Consider the following 13412-nt stretch of genomic DNA (forward strand, 5'->3'; position numbering starts at 1 on the left):
TCTCTGTTCTTCAGCTTCCCCAGCCCTATCTGTCACCATCTTGCTTCTAAAATAAGGGGCTAGCACCGTCCTTTACTGGATTCAGAACCAAGAAGAGACAATTAGCCTGTGACTCTAAGACCCCAACTCACAGAAAGGCCCTGGATGGGACACAGGGCACAGCGCCACTTCTTGGCCCCCAGATATCATCTCAAGTCCCTGCTCCCTGCTGGAGGCCTGGGGTCATCCTTGCTGCCCCCCCACCCCCCGCCTCCTAATAGCTACCTGGTGCTAAGTCTAAAGATTTGGGTCCAGTGGGCTCTCCCCAGCCCCCTCCTCTCTGTCTCCACGAATGAAAACAGAGCATGGACCACGGCAGCAAACCCTTCTTTCTCTCCCACTTTACTTCCTCACAGCTCCCAGGAAGTTTCTGGTAAAACACAAACCTGGTCATATGACCTGCTAAAAATCCTTGTTAAGAACCTATCGACACAAGCCAAATTCCTTTCTGTGCCTCTTAAGATCTGGCCTGAGTTTTTCCCAACTTAATCTCGTGTTACTTGTTCAGCCAGTCCATACCCAGTGCCCCACTCATTCCGAATGCCCGCACTTAGGTTTTAGTGTCTGGTACCTCTGGCCCTCCCCCTTGCTGCAGGGATGGCTGTGCCCTGGTTGTCCTGTAGACTCAGCTCAGGGTTCATCCCTTTCCAACTCCACATCCTTGGCTATGGTGGGAGCATTTACACCATGAAAACTGGCAAATTAGGTTGGGATTGTTTGTTTCTGTAGTACTAGAGTCTAAAACTCGGGCCTAGGGCATGCTAGGAAAGCATTCTACTCCAGAGCTATATTCTCAGCCTTCCTTTATTTAAAAAAAAAAATTCTGAAGGCTAGAGAGACAGTTCAGCTGTTAAGAGCACTTACTGCTCTTGCAAAGACATAGGTTTGATTTCCAAAACCCTCACAGCAGCTCAAAATTGTCTGTAACTCCAGTTCCGAGGGATCTGACACTTCTTCTGACCTCCATGAGCACCTGCTCATACAATACACACACAGCTACCCAACCACACACATATATACATAAAATAACTAAGTAAATATTTACATTTTTTTATATACAGAATCTCAGTAAATTGTGCAGGCTGGCCTTGAACTTTCAATCTTCCTGCCTCGGCCTCTTGAGTAGTGGGATGGCCAGTCTAGTTTGTTTTATTAAGGGCTACACAATAAACATTTATCAGTACCACTGCATAAGTCCAACTCTGACGCATTGGATATGTGTATAGAATGGATGAACGGATAGGCAGGTGGGTGGGTCAGTGGGTGGATGGACGGATGAACGGATGAACGAATGGATGGATGGATGGATGGATGGATGGATGGATGGATGGATGGATGGATGGATGGATGGGTGGGTGGGTGGACTGATAGATGGATGGATGGATGGATGGATGGATGGATGGATGGATGGATGGATGGATGTGGATGGATGAATGATGGAATAAAATGGAGTGGATGGATGGGTAGGTGGATGGATAGACTGATGGACAGGTGGATGAACAGGTGGATAAGTTGATAATTCACCATTCTGGACTCCCTGTACTGACCCCTGTTGGTGGGACATATGCTTTGGCTCCATCCTATAGTCACACTATATCACTTTTCTTGCTCAGGTACTCCTCAGTGTCCTGTGTCCTTGTCCTTCTCACTAATCTTTCTGAGCACACCAATGCTGCTGGCAAGTGGTTAAGGGACAGGGGAATCAGAGGAATGCTGAAGTCAACATGGTCCCAGCCTTGGGGGCTGGGGGAAGATAACAAAATGACGTTTTCCCATCAAGAGGAAGGTGGAAGGGACAGGCACTGTCTCCAGCAACGAAACAGAATAACTGACAAAGCAGATGGCAGTAGGAGAAGACAGCACCTGAGAGGGGCAGAGGGCTAGGATCACTTACAGCATCCCCTCTCCAGGGCTCCCCAAGCTGATCAATATCAGAACTGATGGATGTAATCACTTCATTAAGAGCCCCACAGGGACACCAGGACCCTGGGGCCCAAGAGCCACCGCAGTAGCATCTGCAAGCCTTCCTTCCAATCAGCTTCACTTCCCCTGCAGTCAGCTCCTTCTGAATTCTGAGCTCCCCCTCCCTTCCCAATCCCTGTCCTCCTTTGCATCTGGACCTTTGTCTCTGTCTCTGTCTTCAGTGTCCTTCCTGTCTTCCTCTGTCTCTCTAAATGTCTGTCTGTCTCTGTCTCTTGTCCCCTTGTCTCTGTCTCTCCTTCCACATTTCTGTCTCTGTCTTTTCTGTCCCTTTCCCCCTGGGTCTCCATCTTTCCCTCTAAGCATCTGTCCCATACCTGCGTCCCCTCTAAGCCCCTCTGTGTAGCTGTCTCTCAGCCCTGAATACTTTCTCACTCTCCTTCAGCCTGCTCAGAAGCCCAGATGGTGGGACATTCACGCCACAGTGCCCGCAAGCACAGGACCATGGCAGCTTCTGGGGTTGTATGCCACCCTGCCTACCCTCTGAGCCTTTCAGGCGGCAACCAGTCATCTGCCCAGCCTGCTGGGGACTCCCACTCACTCTCATGGGGCCGTCAGCCACCAGGTACTAGGACAAACTTATCCCTCCAACAGATGCTGCCCGTTCAAAATGAGGGCTAAGGGGGAAGCTAGGGTTGTCGCCTCTTTCCTCAGGAACATGGGTAAGGAGATGCTGGAAGCACCTCAACTAATGACTTTTCTTTCCTCTCCAAAAGGGGCATCCTTCTTGACATCTAACTGAAAGCCCTCTTGCTGCAGCTTCATCTGCCTTGAGCCTGTGTGACTCAGCTTCTTCCCAGTGTAATCAAAGCCTCCACCAGCAGCATCTGGCCAGGCATGGACTGCTGGGTGCACCCACCCCCCCCCCGGGGAGAGGGGAGGGCACCAGAAATGTACTCCCTTGGGAGAGCAGGACGGGCACAGCCGGCACTGAGTGAAAGAGAGGAGGTGGCAGTTCAGGCTAGGGGATCCGAGGTGGCAGAGGTTAGAGATTGCCATCTCTTGGGTCACAGAAGGAGAAGATGCTGTCCCCACTCTCCCCCAGCCACCTGGCCGAGTAGAGCACCTCTCTGCGGGAGGCTGGCAGAACCACCACGTGCATACATGCCCACGTCCCACGCAGCCCAGACACAACACGCCCACCCAATGCCATGCATGCCCACCCACTGGCACTGCAGACGGTGTGTGGTTCCACCCAGACACACACACCTCTCTGACACGGGAAGAACAGTACATAGCATAGCTGCTCCATACTGGGTCCTTCGAGCAAGAGAGAGCAGAGCCAATGAGACGGGATAATGAGGGGTGTGCCAGCAAGACAGGGCAGTTTAAGAGCCAAAGGCTCATGTCATTTCCAGGGCAGGGGTCAGTGAGGTGAAGCTACGGGGTCTCAGAACCCACTGGAAAGTGAACATTTTACTGCTTTCATACACCCTGGCTCAGTCCCTACTGGTTGATTTCATGCTGGACTGTCACGAGCTCTCAATACCTCTGTCTTGGCATGGGGATCAGGAACGAGGGGTACACACACTCAGTTCCAAACCAGGAAAAGAGAGGCTCTGGTGGCCAGTCCCCTCCCTGCTGTTCCAGGATGGCCAGGACACCCAGATGAGCAGTGTTAGGGAGAACCTACACACACACACACACATCGCGACTGGCCAACCTCTTTTGACAGCCCAGGCCAGTGCAGTCCCCCAAATGGCCAAACATTCCGTCTGCACAGCTTGTAGGTAGCTTGCCTCCTCTCAGCCAGATCTGTAGCCGTCAGCCATCGTCAACCCACAGACTAAGCTTCCCTCTTCCACATGACAGTCCTTCAAATATTTGAAGACAGCTCACGGTCCTTGCTGAACCTCTTCTCCTGACCAAACACCCTGCTCCTGGGAGCAGCTCCTCAAACTCGCTGATTTCTAGTCACCTGGCCATTCTGGACACCCTTATCTACCCAGAGCCAACCCAGTTCACAGCAAGGCTCTGACCTGAGGCCAAGCCAAGACTGCTTCGTGGCTACACCCTGATATTCTCTCAGACACGGCCACTCAACACCGCCAATCCCTCACTTCTACCTGAATGGCCCTCCTGCCTGTCAATCACCCTCTGCTTACTGAGTTAACACATCTCCTGCCTGCCTTGCCTTCTCCAAAGACCCAAGTCTCTTCTGGTGGCTTATTGCGTCCCCCTTCTGAGAAGCCTTCCCAGACAGAACATACCTGCAGCTGCCTGGGCAACCTCTAGATTCAGAAAACACGCGAGGACAATCATTGCGCTCACCCTTGAGAGACCCCATCACTTCCTTTCCATCCCCCTCTCCCAGCCACTTCAACACAAAGAGGAATCAACCCTAAGGAAGAGCTGTTATCTGGAGCCAGCCTAGGCTGCATCCTTACCTGCTCATGATACTCGATGCCCATGCTGAGTGTATTGACCAGGATAGCGATCATGATTCCCCGGCCAAAGTATTTGCTGTCTACGATCTTCCGGAATGTGTCACAGATGAGTCTCCAGAAAGCTAGCACAGAGCTAGGCTCTGCATCTGGGCCTAGGCTGCGCTGTCGCCGGCTGTGGGGGTCCCGGAGGTCACTGTGCTGAGCGTCCTGTGTGAACTCATACACAGCCTCACTGTCTGAGTCAGGCATTTCGTGGTCGGCGGACTCTGGCTCCCCTGCCCCTGTCCGGGCACAGTAGGGGCAACTGTCTGGCCCACAGGTTCCACTGTCTGCCTTGGAGCAAGGGCTGGAGATCTTGCAGGAGCTATGGCAGGCTCCTGGAACAAAAGAGTAGATGTTAGAGCATCAAGATGCTCGCCAGGAGCTCCCTTGCCCTAGGAGGATGTAGAGCCTGTGGGAGAGAGGCTGGGGGTTACAGTCATGAGTATGCTAGGCACTTAGTAAATGGGTTGATCCTGAATAACAAAATATCCCAGTATCAATGACACCCTCTTGATGGTCACTTCTGAGGATCCTAGGATTGAGGTAGAGAAGTAGCCACCATGTCCTCTGTAATCCTGTACAGTTATGTCCTATGGAGCTATGTCCTATGTCCTAGGAGCTTTCTGTCAGGAACCTAGACTAGCTCCCCTCCCTAGAGAGTGTAGCCCTGTACCCTCACCGTGCTGAGTAGCATTTCCCAGAGGATCTCTGGGACTCAGCTACACGTGCACCCTTCTCACCACACATACCAGACCCACATACATGCACACACTGTGCACATGTATAGTGAGCAATGCAATCTGTACACCACAATACACACACACACATACACACCCACACACAGAGCACACACATGTATACCCAAACAAATTCATGCCATCTAATGTTTATATATAGACCTACGCACATATGTGCCTATGCAGACATCAGGAAGCAGCACCATACCCAAATGCATGTAAATCAGACATTTGTACCCTCATATATACACACACACAGGGAACACCCCCCACTTTCCTTCATGCACACAAGCACACATAGTATACCAGATATGTTCTGAATATACACAGGGACATGTCCCAAGGCATCCTTGTTCATCTAAATCCTGTTTTGGTCACAGAATATGATAAATGAATGACATCTTAGAGCCTACACAGGTAAACAAGTGTGAGGGGGTCGTCAGCTCAAGGCCTGACCCCTAGGATAGACAAGATGCTATGTCCCCCTCCTGAGTGTATCTGTGTACCACAGGCCATCAGTAAGCTCCCACGGTAGTGACAGCCTCAATCCCACACAGAGGAAAATGGAAGCCTATGTGTGAGATGACCCATAGCAGGGCAAGGGGAGAGTTAGCCTAAGAACCTTTCACTCTGAGTTCTGTGCTGACACTTTCTGGCCTGCACACACACTCCCAAGGGACATCTCACATATGCCGCTGCATTCTGTCACCACGTCCTCCCTGCAACATGGGTCCCAGACTGTGTCTGCCTGGGCAGCCAGCCTACAGGCGGCAAGCATCCCACTCCCCCAGGTCACCGAGGCTCCACCCACAGGCTGGCTGCTTTCAGCACTGGCTGCTCCTGCTCTAGGTCTCTCTGTTTACAGCAGTCACCTTGTGAGGCACCAGACTGCCACAGTCACACACCATTTCCCCGCTGAGCCTTGGGACAAAGGACACAGAGTGGGCTGCGGAGTCAGATGGTCTTGAGGTCACACTCACCAACACTCCTAGTCACCTTTTCTCTTATGCACACAGCAAGGGTGCATGCAGGCTCATTACCAACCTGTCCAGAGGACTCAAGCTGATCTTGCCTGCAAAGCATGTGACGGGCACATCATCGGGCAGCAGTAGTTAGATGTTATGGCCAAAGGCATAGTACATGGGAGGCATGCATGTGTGACAACTGTCATTTCTCCTACATTGTAGTAACATATACAGTAATCCTAGCTCCCGTTTGAACACATGAAACAATTAGGGCTCAAAAGAAAAAAATGGAACCGGTGGAAGGTTCCAGAGCTACAAGAAGCAGCATGAGAAACTGGGAACTGGGCCCTGGGTCCTCAGACTCCAGACCCTTAATCTTCTAGATTACCACCCAACCTCCAACTGTGGGGTCCCAGCACACCCACCCACGCTCTCACCCGTACTCTGTGTCTCCAGTAGCTTGTGCATGGAGCTGAAGGGCCCAGGTGGGATGTTGAGGCTGGTGAGGGTGGGGGGCCCAGGACTGGGGGCCACCTCCACTAGTGCCTTATCCTTCAGCATCTCTGATGGAGGGCTGGTGTGCACAGTGGGGTATACCTTCCCACTACCCACAGTCCTGCCAGATGCCTCCGATGGGGACCTGGGAGGGGGTGCCTGGCAACGGACTGGCTCCAAGTGGCAGTCGGCATGGTAGAAGCTGTGCACAGACTCCGCACCCTTCGGAGGGCCCCCAGAGGGAGTGGGTGTAGAGGGTGGTGGCAGCATGAGCCGGCGAGACCCATTGGCATCCCTGTCCTGGATCTCTGGGCTGGCCCGGGGAACTCTGAGCGTCCCATTACCCAGGTGGTAGTGGTGATGATGGTGGTGATGGTGGTGCACCAGGTGGTGGACAGACAGACGTCGGTGTGAGCGAGAGCAGCTGCCACTGGACTGGGGCTCCTGCCCACCATGGGCCACGGGGCTGCTAAGCAACCCAGCCCGCACACCTGCAGCCCTAGAGACCTGGGCCAGCCTGCGGGCTGCTTTGCGGATGATGTACACCAGGTACTTGAGCAGCTCCTCATAGCAGCTGCCTGGCTCAGAGAAGCTTGCCAGTGTGCTAGCGTTGGACAGGAAGCGCACACGCTGCTCCCGCATCAGCTGACTCTCCCGCTGCTTGGTCTCGGAGAACTGTGTGGCAATCACCACCAGGCACAGGTTGATCATGAAGAAGGAGCCCACCTGCAGGGGTGGGGCCAGAAAGAGGAGATGTCCTGAAGAAAAGCGAATCTCGATGCCAGTTGCCACAATCAGTGAATTCATTGTGGGCCAGGCACGGGGTCTGCAGTTGTCCAGGCATTAGCCCATTTTATTGTCATGATAATTTGGGGAGCAGACACTTTTGTACTCTCCATCTGAGCAGGGAAGAAGATGAAGCTCAGACTGATCAGGAAATTAGCCCAAGATCACTCAGCTAATACAGGCCAAGTAAGACTGAAATTGAGCCCTATGGACGTTCAGGGTGTTGCTATTGCTGGTGATAGGATGCTTTGAGATAGCCCCAGTTCCCAGTCTTTAAATGTGTATGCACAGAGACTCCAAGGCGTCTCCCCAGTTTCTAGTTGGAGAGAAGGCTGGAGAAATGATTGCAATACTGGGGACAGAGGACCTTCAACTTGGAGCAAAACCTTTTGAGATCTACTTGTAATTCTCCCACTTGTTTCAATTCTAGCTGCGTGACCTGGGGGAGACTCAAACCACAGGATTTCAATATCCCCAGCTGAAAGGGGGGACCCTACAGACTAACAAAACCATCATTCTGATTTGCCCATCTCTCCCCGGTTCCCATCTCCATGCCTCAGTTTCCCCAGGACCCTGAGTAACCTACTGCTTGGGCAACAAACCTGAATGATGGAAATAAATATTTGTGGTGACAAAGCAGACTTTTTTTTTCGCGCACGCATGTCCTAGTAATTATGATAATTAGCTTCACTAGTGTGATTCCAAAGAGCTGTTTGGGAAGAATTTTCAGGAGGTGTGTGGGAGGGTGGAAACTAGGCCCCCCATGTCCCTGCCTATCCCTCCCCCACCCAAGCAAGCCTGAGGATGGCAACAATTCTCAGATGAGTCGCTATCCTGAAGCACTGGCCTCACCCTTGTGGTAATGGTCAAGGATGGTAAAGGTCCCTAGCCAAGCTTTGCTCCAAGCTTGGTCATTTTTTCACACCTGGGAAAGCTATGGTAGCCTAGGGAACCGTCTCTCTCTCTCCTTAGAAGTAGCTTCATTCTGTCCTCACCTCTTGGAAACTGTCCTGAGTAATTGATCTTAATCTCATTCATTCACTTTTTCCCCCCTTAGGGTTTTTGAGACAGAGTCTCTCTGTATAACCCTGGCTGTCATAGAGACCTGCCTGACTCTGCCTCTGTCTCCCAGTTTTGGGATTAAAGGTGTGCACCGCCACACCTGACTCCTTAATTTTCTTCTCTCAGTATCCAGCCCTCCACCTGGCTCTGCACTGACCTCTTGGTGACGTGGGAAAATGGAAGGGCTAGGTTTGGAGTTGGTAACCTGGAGCTGCCATCTCAGCTCTAGCCCCGACTTCCTACGTGATCTTGTACCAGTGGCCAACCCTCTAGAGCTCTGAGTTCTCACTGAGAAGACAGAGGCCATCATCCCTGGAGTGGCCACATCACAGAAGCATATAAGGAAGAACAGCCACGTTAGCACTGACAGCCCTCCCTGGAGACACTGATCCACGGCTTAGACAAGGCACATGGTAGGGACAGATAAATGAGGAAAAGTCATTTTCCTTCCTTGGAAAACAAAGGTAGCAATGAGATCATGGTGAGGATGAAATGCCCAACCCTCAGGAAACAGTGGCTGGCACACAGTAAGTGCTCAATAAATATCAGCTATAAGTGGTAGCCATGAAAGCATCCTGAAGCACTGGATGGTAGTGATTAAAATGATTAAATGATACTGTTTTGCTCTGTCTTCTGCTTTCCGAGAGCCTTGGAATTTCAGAGCTGGAAGGAAGAAGAGATCTCACAGTATTTCTCAATACCAATTGAAGTTTTGGGTGCACGATTTTTTGCTTGCAAACATTTTGAGATATTTAACATCTTTCCCTTTTCCAACAACATGTCGGCAGAGCTCCCCAAGAGCTCATGAAGTCAGAACCACACTTGGCCATTTCTGGGTACCCCTAGAGAAGGTGATGACAACATTGTGGGGGGTTGAGAACCCTCTACTATACGGGTCAAAAGAATCAGAAGCCTATAATGGGTGTGGGGATTCAAAGAAGATGACTTGCAAAAGGTCCTAATAGTAGTAAGCGGTAGAGTCTGGCCTTGATCTTGGATTTCTCCTGTCTCACCCCATAGCCTTCCCACAGTGTGGCAGATGCCACCACCTCTACAGGAACTTGGGAGCTAAGAACTTCCCCTCTGTTCACAACTTCATCTGCAGCCCCATTATCTCCCACTCCCACGAGGGCTGAAGGAGCCACTCACGATGATGAGGAGGATGAAGTAGATGAAGTTGTAGAAAGAATGCGCGTCCATCACAAAGTACATGATGTCGACCCAGCCTTCCAGAGTGATGACCTGAGGCGAGAGAGACAGCTGACTCCGACTGGGACCGCTAGCGCCTCCTTCAGCCTCCCCCGCCAAGGCCCTGGCCACCACCCTCACCCTGAGGATAAGCCCCAGTCTGTGCTGTCTCCGGGGACTGTTCTGGGGGAACACCCCACAGCCCATGTGGCCCCACCTGGAAGATGGCAATCCAGGCATAGCCGATGTTGTCAAAGTTGATAGCGCCTTTGAAGGGGTTGTGCTCGCCGGCAGAGCAGTTGGTATAATATTGGTTCCAGTTGACACAGGTGGTGTTGCTGGAACTGTTATAAGCCTCGTAGTCCAGAGCGCAGGGCGGACCACCACCACCTTCCCCGCGCAGTGTCGGCACGCTCCTGCAGGATCGCATGCCGTTCTCCCTCGGCTGGGAGCAGATGAAGGGACTCTCGTCCTCGTTCTCTGTCTGGTAGTAAGGCTCCAGGTCCACGCTCAGGGGGCTGCGGGGTGAGGGAGAGACAGAGGTAAGACTGGGGAGTAGGGTTCCGCACAGAGAAGCCAAGGATAAAAAGGCTGGTGTGGGTGCACAGAGACACACAGGGGATAAACCAGACCTAAAGCAGAAGAGGAGATTGGGCAAAACAGGGCCTTGTAGACAGGGCTGGGGGCAGGGAGGGATGTGAGAACTTGGCCTGGAACTCCCCAGGCCAGAGGTCTACAATAGGGAAGTGGTTCCAACTTTGTTGCAAGTCAAAATCACAGGAGGGGTTTGTTTCTCCACCCTCTCACCCTTCGTCAACCTTGTGCCGTGTGTATAATCCAGGCTGGCTTCAAACTCTTGTGAGTTTCTGATCCTCCTGTCTCTGCCTCCTGAGTGCTAGGACCGCAGGTATGCACCACAACACCCAATTTGTGGGGTGCTGAGGATTGAACCCTGGTCTTGGTGCGTACTAGACAAGCACTCTACCAATTGAGCTATACCTCTAGTCTTCAAGGAGTCTGTCTTTCCCTCCCTTCCTTCCTCCTCGCCCCCCCTTCCTCTCCCCCCCCCCCCGTTTCTTTCTCTTGGGGCAGTGTCTCACCACATGTTTCTGGCTGGCCTGAAGCTCATTATATACACTAAGCCAGCCTGAAACTCAGATTAGCCCAATCCTTTCTCCAGAGTTCTGAGATTAAAGCTGTACACCACTGTGCCTGGCTTCTGAGGGGGGGGAGGGGCTTCTCAAATGCCTAGATCCAAGCTGAACCCCAGGTCAATGCAATGGAAACCTCCGAAAGGCATGCCTGGGCATCAGGGCTTGAAAATGCCCCAGGTTATTCCAATGTGTAGCTAGCTTTACAAGCCAAATGCGTGCCAGATATGAGAACAGTTATATCCATGGCCACAGGAAGCCGGGGACTGAAAGAGGTCCACAGCTCCATCCCCCCCCACCCCCCACCCCCCGTCCGTCACCCACCGGGTCCACCACTCACAGGCTGAAATTCTCAGGGAGGAAGCATCGGTTCCGAAGCAGCCCTGCCCACAGCTGGACACCAACGATGCCAAAGATGAAAAAGACGAAGAAACAGAGCAGCAGGACATTGCCCAACATAGGCAAGGTGTCCAGCAATAATGTGACGAGGATGCGCATGCCTGTGGGGGCAGAAGAGCCATGCTGGGGGTTCCAGTCAGGTCCAGCGAAGCTGAGTGCCACAGGCCTGGCAGTCTTCCCCATGAGGGCCCACTGGGGATGCTGAGAAGGCCCAGTTTAAGCTGGAGGGGAGACTGATAGACATGTCTAACTCTCCCAGACAGCCCTTGAAGCTCCATTGGTCTGCCCATATTATCTATTGTATGGTACCAACACCTATCCCCAGTAACTGTGGCTTCCAAAGCCCTCTCGGGTTCTGAGTCCCACCTCACTGTCTCATTGTCACCACGGGGCTGATGATATCACCCCCAATTTACAGATGAGAAGTCTGAGGCTCCCAGAAGTGACGTGAGATGCTCAGGATGGGAGCTGCTAAATGTAGGCGCCAGGACTTAAATTTAGGTTTTTGTGCTTCCAAATCCTGCTCCCCGAGGCACAGGCACACACACACACCTCCCACTTCCTTCTCTCACCAGACTCAGTCACCTGACCTTCCTAAATGATGGTCCCAGGGGGCCACTAGGGAAACTGAGACAGACCTCCTGTATCCCAGAAGGCTAGAAAGCAGCCAAGATGACCAGCACTTTGTCAGGCTTCTGAGCCCACCCCCATCGCCCGGTCCTGCATTTCTGTTCCCTGTGTGTCTGTTCCATGCTGGCTCTAGGTCTTGAAATCAGGGTCTCTTGAAGAGATATAACTCTGTCTTCTTGAGAGCATAGCAGTTAATGTCCATGGACAAAGTCACTGCATCCCCACCCCGAAACAACAGCCTGGTTAGGGATCCATTCCTCAGTCCAGGTCTACAACTCATTAACCCAAATACTTGAACTAGCCTTTAGGAGACTCAGACATCCTAAGCCCTTGTCAAAGTGATGGACCTCTAGTGGCCCATGTGACCCCCAAAGTGCCCAGTATGGGCTCTGTTCCCTTTGGGGCAAAGGTTCTAAACAATAACACAACAATTGATTAACCTTTCCGGGGACAACAGCCACCCTATCCTGACCAGTCAGTCAGCCCTTGTCAACCACCCCTTAGTTCTTCCCATCCCCCTTCAGCTCCTCAGAGCTCCAACTGAGATAAATTCCTCAGGGCTTGCTTACATTAAGGGAATTACAGCAGTGGTTAGTCTGAGGTCTATCAATTTAGCAGCTGTCACCTGGGAGAGGAGGTCAGCCACGCCCCTCTTCTGGCTCTCCCGTTAACATCAAGCATACCCACCCCCTCACTCAGCAGTTCTGTCCTCCCAGAAGTAAGCAAATCACACACACACACACACACACACACACACACACACACACACACACGGCTACTGCAGCATCAGGCATTAAGTCAGGCACAGCGCCCCCTCCTGAGGCCCCAGTGGGGACCATCTGCAGCTTGAGGAATTGCAAAGGGGGCCTGCAAAGGGAGAGGGGCAGAAAGTCAGGGGAGCTGAAGCTGCCAAACCTTTGCTGGCTCCAGAAACCAATGCGGTTTAATTTAGATAATGGTCTCAGCAGTCACTGCAAGAGTTGGAAAGTGGGGGAGGGGGAGAACTGCAACCACAGCCGGAGGGTAAGGCGTGGAGTAGCCTTGTCTTGAGAGACGTGGTGTTTAGTGCCGGTGTGGTTGCACCAATGAAAACCAAAAAGACCATTAACAATTGGTGTCCCCTCTTGCTGGTCTGATGGTCTCTCCACTGGTCCCCATCCACCCTTATTCCTCTGGAAAGGGGTCATCTGAGGTGTTTCTAAGATTCCAGCCCACAGCCTGGCTGAATTGAGTGGAACCCAGGTAGCTTTCCTAGTGATACCACCAGGATTAGAGGTCCCTGCTGTGCCCTTTTCTGCCTCAGGTCATGATGAATGTGCCACATTTCCTCTGAGGGCCCTCTGTCCAGGGGTGAGGGCTAAGGGGTCACTCACTGGGCACCCGGTTAATGGCCCTGAGCGGTCGCAGCACTCGGACTGTCCTGACTGCTGAGAAGCTGACGTTCTGCAGGTCCAGCGAATACTCCAGCATCCTGTGGGGAGGGGCCGGGATGGAGGCCCTTTGAGTGTGAGGCCAGTGAAGAATCCTGCTGTGAGGTGGCAGGATGACCTA

The 13412-nt window shown here is 52.4% G+C and overlaps 1 protein-coding gene across 16 annotated transcripts in view; it reads right to left on the reverse strand.

The window, feature by feature from the left end:
- Positions 1-13412, reverse strand: part of Cacna1g (calcium voltage-gated channel subunit alpha1 G) — a 65064-nt gene that overhangs the window by 42912 nt on the left and 8740 nt on the right. For all 16 annotated transcript variants that reach the window (XM_057774385.1, XM_057774384.1, XM_057774382.1 and 13 more), the window contains 6 exons: positions 13235-13332; positions 11173-11332; positions 9899-10199; positions 9643-9735; positions 6588-7371; positions 4407-4783 (listed from right to left, as the gene is read on the reverse strand). In XM_057774385.1, coding sequence (XP_057630368.1) covers positions 4407-4783; positions 6588-7371; positions 9643-9735; positions 9899-10199; positions 11173-11332; positions 13235-13332 — 1813 coding nt within the window. The remainder of the gene's footprint in view (positions 1-4406; positions 4784-6587; positions 7372-9642; positions 9736-9898; positions 10200-11172; positions 11333-13234; positions 13333-13412) is intronic.

This window comes from Chionomys nivalis, chromosome 7, assembly GCF_950005125.1.
Source record: "Chionomys nivalis chromosome 7, mChiNiv1.1, whole genome shotgun sequence".
Classification (NCBI taxonomy): Eukaryota; Metazoa; Chordata; class Mammalia; order Rodentia; family Cricetidae; genus Chionomys; species Chionomys nivalis.